Here is a 15612-nt window from a genome sequence, read left to right as displayed (position 1 = left end):
TTCCAAGGTCCCTTCCAGCCCTAATGTCTATGAAATATATACCAGGGGTGGGCAAAATGTGGCCCATGGGCTGGATGCAGTCAGCCAGGCCATTCTAGCTGGCACGTGGGGCCCCTAAAAATTTTAGAAAATTAATATTTATCTGCCCCTGGCTGCCATTCATGTGGCCCTTGATGGCTTGCCAAAACTCGGTAAGTGGCCCTCCACCCAAAATAATTGCCCACCCCTGATGTATATGTACATGGTGCCCCTTGCCTGACTGCTCTTCTCCCACTCCCCCCAGCCCCTTGCAGGCTGGAACTCTGCCAGTCTGCAGAGCGCTCTTTGCAAAAGTGCAGAAATCTTTGTGTTTCTCTGTTAAAAGGAAAATTATGTGGGTTTTTTTTTCTTTTTGTCCGTGGGAAACGGAAAACCCAGATTCCTGCTGATCAATAATTCTTGAGGAGATTTGTATTAAACCGAACAAGGACATAACAAGACAAGTTTTTGCAGATATAGCTGTTTGATAAGGCAGAACTGACAAGGGCTTCCTTCTTTCCCCTAATGCTCTAGCCACATTTGGATCTTAAAAAAAGAAAAATCTCAGATTGATATTCTTTCTTGGGCAGTGCTTGCTGAAATTTACTGCAGTTACAGGGATTACAAGTAAGAAAATATAGAATCATAGAAATATGTGTTGAAAGTCAATTCTTCTTTCTTATGGTGCAAGGCATTGTAGCAGAGCTTCCAGGATTGCTAAAGAAGCCTTCCTATGTTCTGCATGACAGTGGCCACTGACTGGTGTCTTTTGTTTTGAGTACAGCATACTGCAAAGTGGGACTGGGGATCTGCTATGACATCCGGTTTGCTGAGCTTGCTCAGATCTACTGTCAGAGAGGTGAGGATGTATTGCTATGTCTAGACTATGTACAACTGAGACTTGCCCGTAATTGAAGTATCAGCCATTCAGAGAAGGCTGCTTCAGAAGAGGTGCAGCCTACTGATCAGTCTGCAGCTGCATCAGGAGCAGAGTGCATGAGCTTCTGGTCCAAAATATTGTGTCAGCCTGGGTGGTTAAAGGAGTAGTTCCTTCTCTTGAGACAATAATGTGTGCTGGTCCTACATACATGTCCCCCATGTTAGAAACTGATGCATGTACCTGTACAGGTAAGCTAAACCATGAACATAGATCCTGGACTTTTCTTCCTATAGATGGTTATTTATCAGTCAGATCAAAGTTCTGTATATTTTAACCAGTTATGGATCCTGAAGTCCTGACAAATTCATTACAAGGCAGAGAAATTTCTTAAGTCTCTACTACAGATTTTGTTAAGCACAGGCCAGTCCTTGCTTTGCACCAACGAACCTAGCATGGAATATAATTGATAGAGTGTCCCAGCCCACAGTTATTGCATAACTGACTGGGGTCTAACATCTAAGCCCATGTACCAGTTTTGTGTCAGTCCTCATGTTCAAGTGATTTTTGCTGGCTGACTCTTGAAGCCGTGTGAGTCAAGAAGAGGTACAATCACCCTGAATAACCACACATTTCAAGTGCCCTCTTGGCTAAGGTATCCCTGGTTCCACATGAAAGCAATGGAGCTATCTTATAAAACATGCATTTTTCCTTAAAGGTTGCCAGTTGTTAGTGTATCCTGGAGCTTTTAACCTGACAACAGGACCAGCTCACTGGGAGCTACTGCAAAGAGGAAGGTAAGAACTAAATAACCAAACCTCTCCTTAGGTGATCTCTTTAACTTGAACTGATTCACTTTTGTTTAACTGTTGTTTAATAACTTATTGGACTCTGAGGCCATATGAATTAATTATCCTAACTGCTCCCACTGGAGGTTACTTATCAATCCTGAAGCTTCCACAGTGCACCAAAACAGGGCTCCATTCACTAATGGGGGGAAAAAACCCCCAAATGCTTTAATTGTGCTGTGAGGGATTCTTAGAATTTAAAAAGCACTTTTCATATTTAGCTGTCCCTGTGCTGTACTTGCAGGCATGGCATGTATGGAGAGCGAGACTTGGTTTGGTTTTAAGAGCTATTCAGACCATAAGCAGCTATTCTCACAGTTAGACTGAGAGGCAGCATTGGATAGGATTAGAGCCCTAGAGGCTCCTGCTACTGTTTGCTTGCTTTGAGATCCTTGAAGTGTTTGGGACTTCTATGCGTCCTCACTTAAAGCCCATGTTTAAGTTGATTTTAATGAACACCTAAATATTTTGGGCCATTTCTGTGCCACTTGGCATAGAGATTGATGGTTTTGACTGTTTAGTGTTCCTTAAGATACTGAGCAGTGAAATGGAATATACAGATTACCTCTCTAGAATAGCTTTTTCTGCTTCATATTTTGCTTGAAAGCAGTTCATTTCGGGTGTAGGAAATTGCAGGCAATAACTTGTCCTTGTCATTCTTTGAATGCAGAGCTGTCGATAACCAAGTCTATGTGGTAACTGCATCTCCTGCTAGGGATGAAAAAGCATCTTATGTTGCCTGGGGACACAGCACTGTTGTAAATCCATGGTGAGTGCATGGTGGTAACAAGAATTTACAGATCTCAGGCAGGTTTTGTCTAAAAATGTTAATTTGAGGATGAAATATAATCACCTAAGATTCCTTTAGCTAATAGTAAAGATATGAGGGGTGATCAAAAAGTTCTAAGACTTAACCTTTATTTTAAAGAATAGTGTACAAACAACATTTTTTATGACCTGTCCCCTTCAAAGTAATCTCCTCCAGATGACATGCACTTGTCCCAATGTTCCTGCCACTTTTGGAAGCAATGCTGGAAGTCTTCAACTGTTGAGTTTTTTGAGTTCTGCTTTCACATTCTTATGGATGGCTGGAACGTCATCAAATCTCCTTCCTTTCAGCTTCATTTTGATTTTTGGGAACAGAAAAAAATCACATGGGGTAAGGTCAGGTGAATACAGAGGGTGTGGTATCACAGGAATTTTTTTTTTCAGCCAAAAATTCTTGAAACCATCGACCATTTTCACACAGCTCGCGGTGGTTTCTTCTAACTTTATCACTCAGACAAATCAAAACCTCTTTATAAAAGGCCTGATTGATCGTTTGACCACTTGGTACAAATTCCTGATGAACAATACCCCGAACATCAAGTCTTATAACTTTTTGATCAAACTACGCATGTCTACAGGAGACTCTCACCATTTGCGGGGGATACGTTCCAGAGATCCCCACAAATGGTGAAATCCAGGAATACTGATGGGGCTCCCCACAGCACCCCCTGCTCTCCTCCCCCCATTGTTCACAGGGCTCCACCGCAGCGCCTAGGGACCAGCCCCTTCCCCCTGCCGTGCCACACACACTCTGAGTGCTGCCGTGGCTGTCTCCAGGAGAGAAGATGCCACTGTCACCTCCCTTCCCGGCACTCGCTGTCTCCCTGCCTCATGGCTCTGCCCTCCCCTGCTCCATGCAGCGCCAGAGCCAGGAGCTCAGTGCACCACCCCTACCCACCCTGAGTGCAGCTGTGCCGTTGGTGCGGTACACCGCAAATATCTGAATCCATGAATCCTGAGTTCATAAATAGCAAGGGTTTCCTGTATTTTCCCATAATCTGTTTTTTCCAGTTAGTGACTATCAGGAAGTTCTGTCAGTTTTCATGGTTTCCCTTGTGGGTTGTGTGGTTTTTCAATCAAAAGAAAGGAACAGAGGAACTGAAAACCTTGTTTTTTGCAATGAGAAAAAAATAGCTGAGATTCAGGAGTAGATGTAGCACGTGGAATGATTAACCCTTCAGGCAAAAAGCTGAATGTCAATTGACAGTACCTATTCAGGGAAACATCCAGTTACAAGGTCCTTAATCTAGTGTCTTGTAGAATTATCATGACATTCGAGGGGGGATAGGAAATGTGCTTTACTACTTTGGAGCCTGAGATTATCCTCCCTCCCCCTCTTGATAAAGGAAATGTGTAATTCAGCTGACAGTAAACATGCATCAAAGAAAAGAAAAAAAAGACTCCTCTGTAGAAAAAATTAAGGACAGAGGGAAGCAAACCTGTCCTTAATATTGCCGCAGTCCCTAGGACCAAAGAAAACTGGTTTGGGCCCATGGTCAATACCCATGTCAGATGCTTTTAGGTTAGGGAGAGAAATTGCATGTAAAAAGGTATCAGTGATCAGAAAGTGATTCAAATCTGTAACACAACAGAAGTTCAGTGCACATAAACTGCTTTCAAAATGGCCAAAACTTTAAGATAAACCTGGTTGGATGTAGTGTCAGACTTAACTGAAAATTGGTTTTATTGAACTGAAATTGGTTTACTGAACTTCTGTCCCAGATCCCCTCCAGATTCAAGGTAACTCAGTCCCCCAGGATGCTCTGCATCTCCCCCACAAAGCTCTCCCCTGGCCCCCCTTACAGAGTGGGCAGGCTAGCCTTGACCCAAGCTTTCTCCAGCCAAGCAGGGAGGCATGCTCTAGTGCCCCCTTGGCTTCTGGCCTAGGCCACTGATTCTGGAAATGCAGCCACATGCCTACAAAAGAGTGCCTGTTCACTTGCTTATCAGTTCAATCTATGCAGTTTAGATTAACCTGAGAGGACTGAGTCTCAGCGTTTTGACTGTTTGTACTTAGCTGTAGAGTTCTCCTCTGAATATCATTGGAACGAGGTGGCACTTAGATAAAAATCGTAAAAGCTCGTTGGATAAAACTCTACATCTGCTTTTTAAGGAACTCCAGTCAACAGCAAAGGCAAAGACCCAGTAAAACATTACGGAATGGTTATGCTGCATACTTTTATCTTTACAAAGTTGTCTTTGTGTGTTAAAACAGTATATTAAATTTGCTTAGCTTATTAAATCCCACAAAAGAAAGCTATTTACATGACACTCACTTGCATAATTGTACATCAAAAATCAAACTAGGTGGTGGGTACAGGGTTAATCCCAAAACAGAGACGTCTTTGGGATTCTCCACTAGAGCCTCCTGAGAAATCAGCAATACTTTGACCTTGTCATAATCAAAGAGTAAGAATGACAGAGCAAGAATTTGTAGGATATAAGACAGATATGAAAGATATTCCGACCTAAATAGAAGTAATATTCTCCTATAAGCCTAAGTAGCTTCAAAGAAATCAGGAAAAATATGCAACCAACAGATTTTCTAGGTAATAATTACTTTTTGTCTTCCAGTAATTAACTCGATTCATGTTACTTGTCAACTAGACAACTTTTAGTTCTCATGTCAAATTGAAACCTGTTTTTAATCCATCTGCTGGTGACTCCACCTTTTTTACATTAAAACGTGGCAAAAATTAATGCCTGTGGCTAGGGGAAGAAGATGGTGAAAAAGTGTCTAGGATCAAGACTATTTAATAAATCATCCTGACTAAAATATGCCACTGTGAGTACAGCTGCTATTTGCAGTAAACAAATCAGTAGAATCCAAGATGGGGGTAAAGACTTAGAAAATGGAGAGGCCTTGGCACATGCAGTTTATTGTTCCTGCTAGGCTAGGGGATGAGTCAGGCACTAAACTGATCTATGGAAGGAACAGGTCAATCTACACCTGTGCATTAGATATTTTTTTTTCCTTTATAAACTAAGGATGTTTATAAAGAGGCCAGTGCTTGGGCATTCTCCATGTCCACAGGGGACAGGATAAGGAGTAAGTCTTAAGTTGCAACAAGGGAAATTTTAGGTTAGCTAGTACCATGGAAACACTTGTCAACCCTGAGGGTAGTTAAGCCTGGCACAACAGAGTTCTTTCTGGGGATTGTCTTTCCATAAATCATAACACATGCTTCTTTTTTGCAGGGGGGAAGTTATAGCCAAAGCTGGCACTGAGGAAACAGTTATATATGCAGATATAGGTAAGGCTATAGCATTTCTTCCTCCTTTACCACAAAAAAAAAGGAAAGCAGTCAGAGGTTAGAAAGGCCAGCACTCTTTGTAAGCTTCTCACTTACACTCACCTATCTACAGGCACATGGGGGAGTCTGTTCTTTTCTAGAGTGTGAGGTTTCAGCCTGGTGACTGAAAGTTTCTGGATATTATGCAAGGAACCATGCAGGGCCCTTGCTGACCAGGCAGAGTTAAGGGGAAGCTCAGGCTTGGTTCAGCCCTTTGCTTCTCCGTCTAGACTCTCAACAAAGCGCCACTTGTGAGGGTAGTGTTGGTGAGCTGGATGTTAGTGATCTGCAGAAATGAACAAGCCCAGATTTTTCCGTTCCTCTCCTGCATAAGCTTTGTTCACCCAACTCACACAATGCAAGTACACAAAGGTGTAGTCAAGCTTGACAAATCAAAACCATTGTTCCTCCCCCGGTGTAAAATGGCCTTCCCCACAGACTTCAAGTTTCCCAAGTACCATGGGTTCTGTATGTCTAACACCTGCTTAATCTTTCACAGACTTGAAGAAGCTTGCAGAAATCCGCCAGCAACTCCCCATTCTTGCCCAAAAACGCTCAGACCTCTACTGTGTTGAGGCAAAGAAACAGTGAGACTTTTAGCCTATGGATCTATTTGCCCAGCTTCTTTTGCAACGAGCTCTTGTCCTTTGCCTTAATCTTCATAAACAAGCCAGAAAAATCAATAATTTTCACACAGCCATGAGGAACTCGTACTCAAATGTTATAATTACACAAAGTGAGTTGAATGTGGACAGCTTGTTCACTGGCTCTTATCTCCTTCCCTACTTCAGCTATTTTGCAGCATGCTGACATCAGCAATACTTTTTGCCTGCTGCTTGTGAACATTCAATTAACTGAGGGTAGGAATGTTACCATGGCCCTCACCTGTCAGTCTGGAAGTGCCCTGAGGATTTCAGTTTATTGAAGATCAAGGATGCGAGTCATAAAAAGGTGTAGGCCATGGCTAGATCAGGCCCATGGCAGACTCCATTTCCTAGCAGCCCCTCCCCATGTTTCTGTGGCCAATTTCCCTGGAGACCCCAGGAACAGTGGTGCAGTGACAGCGCAGGTCCAGGGTTTCCATAGAGACCAGCCCTAGCAGGGTATGGAGCTGCTCCAGGGCTTGGATCTTACAGTAGTGACAGCATGGTCCAGAGCTGTGATCTGGCACCCCCATGCCCTGGGCAGGGGTGTGCAGGCAGTGGATCACAGCTCTGCCCTGGCTCTTCTGCATCACGAACACATGTAAAAATGCCCTAAGATTCCCAGTTCACAGGTGCTGTGCTGGCTAAGGGAACCAACAGCCCCAAATTGGGCACTGAAGCTCACCATAGAGGTAATGCCTTGAATTGCCAATATATGAGGGCTGACCCAAAACACTGAGGAAAGGTGGCTTAAGCTGGCCCTTTCAGAGACCAGCATGCCTCCCTGCTATTCACAGTAATGTTCCTCAGGATCTGCAAACCTGAATTGTTCGGTGCTTCTGCCATGCACGGGAAGGCCATTTGTATTTGCTTCAGCTTTTTCCCTCCAAAGCTAACACAGTACCCACATCAAGCTATCTGCTTCGTGCTGTAACTTGGTGGTCAGCAGTCACACTTCAGTGGTAGAGGACCATAGGCAGAGGCAGCAATTGAACTCTGATGTCTTAAGGGGAAAGTGCTCTGATCCCTTATTTTTTGCCACTTCTTTAACTGCTGAAGCACTTTTGGAATGGAAAACCCACACCAGGAATTACTGGACCCTGCAAGCAAGGAGTTGCACCCGTCACCTCTCCCTATACAGAGATCCTTTAACCTGCTGAGGACAAGAATTAGCAGCACTAAAAAAAATAAAATCCATGCTAGATTAAATGGAATACCTGCAACAACATTCTTCAGAACAGGGAATAACTTGGTATAGAGACAGAACCAGATGTTGCATTGGTGAGTGAGTTCTCTGGAAGATGTAGGCCCTTGCCTCCAAGGAATTTTTAAAAGTCTAATAGCAACTTTAAGTACCCAAACCTTATGTGTTAGAAATCACACATCAGTTTGTCACCCATTTCCTGGAATGAAATTACTTCTTTTCTCTTACTGTAAGCTTCTTGCTTGCTCACCTCCTAGCATACAGGCAGATCTGTGTAATTTCTAATTATGATGCTGGTGTCCTCCTTGAAACACTTGAACTGCAGCTATAGAAGTGTGAAACACCAGGGACCAAATTCTGCTGTATGCTACTGAAACATGTAGGCATAATTCTGTTGTCATCCGTAGGGACAGGTGTTGGCCCATGGTGTCAGAAAAACAGTGCAAGTTTTTTGTGAACAAGTGAAACTGAATGTTTCATTTGGGTGCAATTTTGGGTTCTGGCAGCAGATGGTGCAAGTGAAGTGGTGGAAGACTACTTTTTTTCACACAAGGCCTAGGCCTGACCTGGCATATAGACTTCCATTGATTTCTACCTTCAAGCCAATGCCTTCATCCATTTTTTCTGTAAAAAAAATCATTTAATCCTGCTTCCTGCGGGCTTGAAGTGAAGAGGGGGAGAGAAGGATTGTAAAAGTATTTTCTGCTGAGACACCTCAGGAAAATGCCAGCCTTTGGGCAGTCTGCTTTCCAAAAGGAAAAAACAATGCTGCTTAGCAGTTGGAACACACTGAGTAGGTAGTCCTTAATGGAGACAAAAGAAACATCCCTGGCAGAGGAGGCCCCATCAACTGCATCAAGGATCCCAAATTCATACCATGGTTAAGATACTGAATAAATAAAATAAAAATTAAGTTTGGCTTTTCTGCTCTGGAGCTGCACATACTTTTTCAGGGTTGAAAGGGTTAAGGCAGAAAGCAGGGTCCCAGCCCCTTTAGAGAAGCCTCATACTAAGACCTACACAGTACCAAGCCCTCTGTCACCTAGCATTTACCTAGAAAGGTCTCAACCCGAGTCACCAAAGGGAGCAGAGGAAAGAAGCCACAATCATTATTATCTGCAACTGAAGTCCCATCTTTGGCTTCTATTTCCATAGTCACCTACTTCTCCAGCTACTCCAGTCTTCTAGGGAGAACCTTTTCCTCAGGTGTTGATCTGGTGCCACTCTATCAGCCTTCTTGGGTCTGGGCTCTCCATGGCAGCCTCCCCCTGCTGCTGCGAAGATTAACTTCAAATTAAAGCCAACTGTTTACAGTCCCCCTGCCTCTTCCCAGGTAACAGTTCCCCCTTCATTACGCCTTTCAGTGGAGGTTAAGTTTGGCGTCTTGTGCTCTCCTTAAAGATGCATAAAGAAGGAGGTAAGAAACAAAACGCAGACTGAGAGATGAAATGAAAATTTATTAGTTGAAAAAAAATTTTAAAAAAAACAAATGACTGTTTACGTCTTTATTAAATTTCCAAGAAGGCTCACAGCCAGCCACAGTAGCCTCAGTAGATTGGCACCTATTGCAGCCAACAGCTAGCATAAAGCCAACCCTAGCTAGGCCCAATTATAAAATACAATAGTTTTATATTAGATTCAGTTTTCTAAAAAACATGTCTAACTAATATTTTTCCCCAGAATAGTTTTATATGCAACAAAGTTTTAACCAGAATGTACTTGCCTTTGGAGGATTTAAAAAAAAAAAAAAGGGGGATGCTGATGAATGGTCCAAATAATTGGTTTTTAAAATAATAAAACAGCATTTACAATGAGGGATAAGCTGAGAAGAAAGTTTGCTTTGAGTAAAAGGCTGTTCAGTCCTGGAGTGTCAAATGGAGAGATGTGATTCCACCTTGGCATAAGTCCCAAATGGACAAAGTTGATTAAATGACTCAAAAATCCACCCCAAATACCTCGTTACATCAGGTTCTGCTATAGCTTGAACTCACCTCCAAGGGAGGCCAAGAGGGTTTTGTGTTTGTCAAATTAGACCTCATCCCTAGGCTCCTTAGTAGTTAAAGCAGTCACTACCGTGTTGACAGAAGGCAGGCACTTTAAGTAATTGCTCTTTCCATATGCACCAGCATTCTATAAATATAGAAAATCCATCAACAACAGAACATAAATATTTCCCAAAGTGCAACCCATATGAATACATTCTCTAGGAATAGTAAAGCAAGATGGCAGGTACTGCAGTTGGACAGGGGGCAGGAACATTGGTATCAGCACTGCTGGGAGGCCTAGTCTGAGCTGTTTACTGGTTCAACCGCTTCCAACACTCCCCAGTGTAGAATCCAGACCAACTGCTGACCAGTTACACCAGTCTTGAAGGCTAGTACCTGCTGCACTCATTCACCTTTGGAAGTCTGGGTTCAAATCCTGCTGGCTGAAGTCATAACTTCAAATTACCATTTGTGCACCTTGCAAACTGTTGGCACGCTGTAAGCATCTGACTGGGAACAAGACCTGCAGGGTTTTCTTCACAGGTTGAGGATGAAGGTATATGGCTGGTTAGTGAGGGATCTGGTTCTCACAGCACTAGGGCTAGTCTGTTGTACTAGCTCTACATTCTTTCACTAGGGGTTGTTTTGTTTGTTCTTTTTAAATAGCAGCAATAATGTTAACTCCTTGTGTTTCTCACTCTCGTTGAATGGGTGTTTGTGAGCTCTTATGCAGCACTCCTGGCATACAGACAATTCTTACGAGCCACGTTCTTTCCTACAGCAGGCTAACACCCACTCTGCCAGGGAGTGACTGCCACCTGCTCCAATTCCTCTTCTACACGCTGCTTTACTTTCTCTCACCACCTCACTCAGTGTTGGGCTGTTCATTCTAGGCTTGCACCTTGTCAGCATTTGGAAGATTAAGCAGGAGAAGGTAGAAAAGGAGCAGTGTACTCAAGTATTCATAATCAACTTCTAGATTCACAGTGACCTCTAACGTCCACACACAACTGGAGGTCTATGCCACTTCCACTGATGCCATTTGCAATCTTCTGCCAACACTTCATCTTACATATGTTGAGAGAGAGACACTTGAATGTAATATTTATTTGTTGACTTTACAGGTGATGTCATTTACAAAAAAATTACAGACAAATGCATCTTTCAGTGCAGTTTCAAACTATTTCAAGAACAGGCAACAGTCTGTGATAATTTGGAATGCTAGGATTAGACAGCACATGCTTGTTTTGTTTCCTTAATCTTTGGGGGAAAGAAAAGGAGAAACAACATCGGCATCAATAAGGCCATGCGAATAAAAACCCTTTTGGGGAACAGGACATATTACAGTCAAAGTTTTGGGTAATTTCTGTGAATTTGACATACGGTCGTTCTCAAGTATGAGCGGCAGCGATTGCAAGTTCCACAGCAGGCCCAGCACTCAATAACTGCAGCATCCACTAAGAGAGACTGTGTCTTAAACATCTTCCACTCCACACAACATTGCTGCTTCAGGAGCTTAGGACTTCCTGAGCTGGGCATAAAATGGAAAGTTTAAGCCACTGTCTGTCCCTGCATCCCTGGCCAATGAGGCCAAGTTAAAAATACAACTTGCCACTGTTAGGCATTAGAACTCAGGTGCCACAGTCTCACACTTACCGAGTTCACTTCTGTAAGGGATGTAATAGATTAGCAAATCAAGACATAATTTCCATAATTTGGAGTGGAGAGAAGGCCCAGAATACAAGCAGGAAATCTAAATGGACACAAATTAAGCCTTTGCAGGACGTCAGGAGCTCCTCACAATCCCACAAAGCCAGGGGAAGGCAGTCAGAATGATTCTAGAAGCAAAGAGTAACAGGTTACCCCAAAATAGCAGAAAAAGCTCTCTGTAAGATTCCCAGTCACAGAAAGGCTTAGTGTTGAGCAAGTCACCGATAAGGAACATGCTGGTAGTTGAACACCACATTAGACAGCATCTGTAGTTTCAGCAAACACAGTTCTGCAAATCAAGAACATCAGTTAAGATCCCATATCCATTACTGGGCTTTGCTCCTTAGCTCATCTGCAAAGGACAATTTGAAGGAAGCAGAACAAGAACACACCAGCTGGAGTTAGAAAAACTCCAGTTTAAAGTTTTTTCCATACCCACTACAGCAATTCAATGCAACAAATCTCAACAGTTGAGGTCAAACACACACAACCCCAACCTTGGCAGTTAAAGCCTCAGGGAGACTTCAGTCTCCTGAAAGTTTCTTTGAACCACTCAAACTTTTAACAGTTCCCAGTAGTTTTAAAGACAAAAGAACAGCACAAAGCAATGGCCTTGCCTTTCAGTAATACCTGTGGTGAAGTAGTGTTGACTTAGAAAGCTTTTTTTTTTTTTTTTTTTTTTAAAGAGCTCTCACAAACAGTATGCTAGCACTTTTAGGGAGAGGGTACAGGTGATCAAAGTCTGTTAACAGCTGCCACAGGACTATTTCTAAACAGTATGCAGAGGGCAGTAGGGGTTTCAAGGAAAGACTGTGCATGCTTGGATATATTTACAGGGTTTCTCTTCACATCTATTGACTTTTTAAAAAAACCCTACTAGTAAACAGATTTGTAAATTAAATTTTTTTTCTTTTTGCAAAACTAAAATCAACCCTTAGGGATTGTGTATAAAAAGAAACCTATTTTACAGCACTGGCTAGTATTAAGTTTAAAATCAACAGAAAAACATGCTGTAAAATTGTATCTTGATAAAGCAAAACATCGCCCACAACATCACCACCCAGAAGGAACCAACATAATGTTTTTATTTGCATGGCCAAAGTAACTTTTTGTTTGTTCCCCTGCAGCTTGATTTCCCTTGAGAGGCTTTATGGTTTCGGCTGCAGAGGGAACAAGTGGCAATACAGCATTCTTCCTGGGACAGCCACTCCCACAACACCTAAACATTTAACAGAGGTAACAAATGACGTCGTCACAAAAAGGAAAAATCTAAGTTCCACCATTCAACGTGGTTTGCAACAGTGTCTTTGGGGCTAGGTTGAACTGGGCAACTTTACTTAAAAAGGTTGTTTCCTCCTCTTGTTTCTTTACAACGTTGGTGGTTTCAATCCGTATTTCTTTGCAACTTCTGTCTGGGCATAGGCAGCATCACAGAGCGAGTAGAGGTGGGCCATTTCCATTTCAGATTTGGCCAGGTTGATAGCTTTGTTGAACATTTCAATGGCTTTATCTAGATTGCCTCTGAAACAAAGCCAAGTACAATCAAATTAAGACACTAGGGCTGCATCTTGTATTCCCACAGCACTTACAAATATGAGACCAACACCCACTGCTGAAGTGCAGCAACAACTGGGAGAACTAAAGACACGGTTTAACATGCACAGGGAACCACCTGTCTCACATGTCTGCGAACTTCTAAACATGAGCTGAGCTCTCCATGATTGATGCAAGGCAGCAGGGATTTAATAGCCTCATCATTACTCAGCTATGACAGCTGGAGGAGAGCTTCCCCCTGAATGCAAATGGATGGCAATATAGATATAACGTCCTCTATGAAATGCCACAAAAGATGACAGACCTTGCAGGAGTGTCTGAAGAAGTTTCCAACCCCTCCTCTTGATGAAATGTACTCTTGCCCCATTAAAGCCAACAGGCTAATCTTGCAGTCAAATAGCAGGCTCCGAGGCAAAAGGGCAGCTCAGTTATACTTACTGTTCTGAGCTAAACTGTAAGTTATCCTCTGCAGAGATTCAACTGTCTACTCTGCTGGTGGTAATGATCAGAATACTGCAAAATATTTACACTAGCGTGCTATTCATCTTTGCCATTTAAGTTTGCAAACTATAGTATTGCCCAGGGAAACAAACCTCAGCAGTTAGAGCAGAATATCTGGAGTCTCGGCCTGGTAAAGCACTCTCCTCTTACAGAGTGTTACTTACTGGACTGTGTTTAATGGATACACAGGGAGCGTCTAACAATGGATGAGCAATTAGTTTTAGGTGTAGAGGTCTCTTACAAATGCACAGTTCACTGAGTACAACAGTTTGCTTTTAAGAGGTTTAAGTGCAAGTATTTTTAAGATCACAGTGGTATGAAAAAGTTCTTTTAAAACCTGCGATCTTTGTCACCACTATCCCCCTAAGTGGTACAAACCTCTTCTCAGCAGATCTAGCTGCACACCAGCTGTATAAATTGGTGTGTAACTCACTCATCCCAGACATGCACTCAGGGGACTTAGATCAAAATCTTAATAAACATTGTACCATGTTGACTGAAAAGCAATTCCCCAAATGCAAGGCGTGAAATGTGAATGGCATCCATTACAAAAGCGTTTGGTGAACAAGAACACTGTCCCAGTTAACTTGCTCTCTCATTTGTGTAAACCCTGGGAACAAGGGGAGTTTGTGTAACGCTGAGGTGAGGAAGTGCCAGGCAAAAAGGAGGGTTTTCTCCAAACTCTGCACAGACCAAGGGAGAAGGCAGCCCTGCCCTGGCTTCCCACAGGTGAGCTCTCCTTTCCAGTGCACACAAGCTTCCAAGCTGTAGAACTGCTATAGTATAAAGGGTAATTCCAACTCTTTAGACCCCATAATCACCAGTGCACTAGTTCTTTAAAATGTTACCTTTGCACTTCAATCGTTCCCATTGTTTCATATGCAAAGTCACATTTGTTATCGATTTCAATGGCCTTGCTTATGAGCTCCAAGCCCTTGTCTAGATCCTGCTTCCACTGAAGTTGAAGTAAACTGAAAAAAGAAGAACTGATCACAACCCAGACTTGGATGTAGCTATGCTTCCCAAAGATAGCTTGACCTGGATAAGCGAAGCAAGATGCCACAGACAAATTAGGTTAAGTTCTAAATAGGAAGTAGGCTGTAATTTCCGCTGCCTATGAAATGAAATCACTTCCAAAAGCCTTTGAAAGAGGCTGTATCAGCAGTAATGACCACAGAGAAGTGATTTCATTTTCACATGTATAACTTCTTCCATTAGGAGCATCAACTACAAATTGTTTTTATAACTGTGAAAACTTAAGATCAAAACGCTCCAATATGGAGCAGTTTATACATCATATTTATTTTTTTCAAAAGCACTTGACATTTATATATTGAGCAGATTAGTACTTGGGAACACATGCCAATCAAATCTGACTGAAAAAAACAAGATTTACATTTTATTTGACCAAGTAAGTTACAATTTTAATTTTTAACTTTAAAATTACTTGTGTACCTTCACAGGAAAGACTACTGATCTGCAACTCAATTATTTAAAGATAAATATATGGAAGCAAGCAGTAAAGTCTAAAACAGATCTTAAGAAATCCTGGCTGTCCTGTAACTATACTAGAGACAATGACTCCACACATACCCTTTATGAACATATGTAGTAGCATTGTCTGGCTCAAGGTCAATGCATTTATCATACATTTCATCAGCGTTCCCAAACTGCTGTTGGTCTGTTAGTGCCTGTAAGAGAAGAAAAACTTTTTCTGTCAACAAACAATGCATGCATCCTGCGTGAAACCAAAATTACTGGAAACTGTATTGGTGTACTGGCACTGACTTAACACTCTCACCACAGGCCTGGTACATACATGCAGTAGTTATTGTGACTTGTTTTTGTTTCATCAGGACACTTGGACAAATGGTGCTGATGGTTTAACTGCACAGATTGGCAACCATGTATGTAACAAGAGGCACACCTGAGAGATTTCTATTGCTTTCCTTAAGATGGCATACCCTCAGTAATTTTTCTGATATAAATACACAAACCCCACAAGAGCTCTCTAACCTTATTTGTTCCATATTTGCAAGGCCTACTTAAAAATCAGTAAAGCAGCAGGGGGTATATTTGCAGAACTAATACAAGACTACTATCAACTGTTCTTAGAATGGAGACCATATACACAAATGTACCCATGTACA

At 42.3% G+C, this 15612-nt stretch overlaps 2 protein-coding genes across 3 annotated transcripts in view; one reads left to right on the top strand and one right to left on the bottom strand.

Annotated features, from left to right (window-relative positions):
• Positions 1 to 12755, top strand: part of NIT2 (nitrilase family member 2) — a 28925-nt gene extending 16170 nt beyond the window's left edge. The window contains exons 6-10 of one of the 2 annotated variants that reach the window (XM_019523741.1): positions 803 to 877; positions 1614 to 1692; positions 2414 to 2512; positions 5770 to 5825; positions 12535 to 12755. In XM_019523741.1, the coding sequence (XP_019379286.1) occupies positions 803 to 877; positions 1614 to 1692; positions 2414 to 2512; positions 5770 to 5825; positions 12535 to 12539 (314 nt within the window). In that variant the 3' untranslated portion in view covers positions 12540 to 12755. Of the gene's footprint in view, positions 1 to 802; positions 878 to 1613; positions 1693 to 2413; positions 2513 to 5769; positions 5826 to 6363; positions 6613 to 12534 lie in introns of those variants that run through there. The other variant, XM_019523740.1, reaches the window with a different exon arrangement.
• The window catches only part of TOMM70 (translocase of outer mitochondrial membrane 70), a gene marked incomplete at its 5' end in the record, with an annotated part of 44677 nt that continues 38214 nt past the window's right edge, over positions 9150 to 15612 (bottom strand). The window contains 3 exons of the mRNA XM_019523739.1: positions 9150 to 12928; positions 14311 to 14433; positions 15056 to 15153. Coding sequence (XP_019379284.1) covers positions 12775 to 12928; positions 14311 to 14433; positions 15056 to 15153 — 375 coding nt within the window. The remainder of the gene's footprint in view (positions 12929 to 14310; positions 14434 to 15055; positions 15154 to 15612) is intronic.

This window comes from Gavialis gangeticus, unplaced genomic scaffold (genome assembly GCF_001723915.1).
Source record: "Gavialis gangeticus isolate Ggan-Ray unplaced genomic scaffold, GavGan_comp1, whole genome shotgun sequence".
Lineage (NCBI taxonomy): Eukaryota > Metazoa > Chordata > Crocodylia > Gavialidae > Gavialis > Gavialis gangeticus.
Note: the sequence above shows the minus strand (reverse complement) of the source record. Positions and strands in the feature narration are given on the sequence as shown.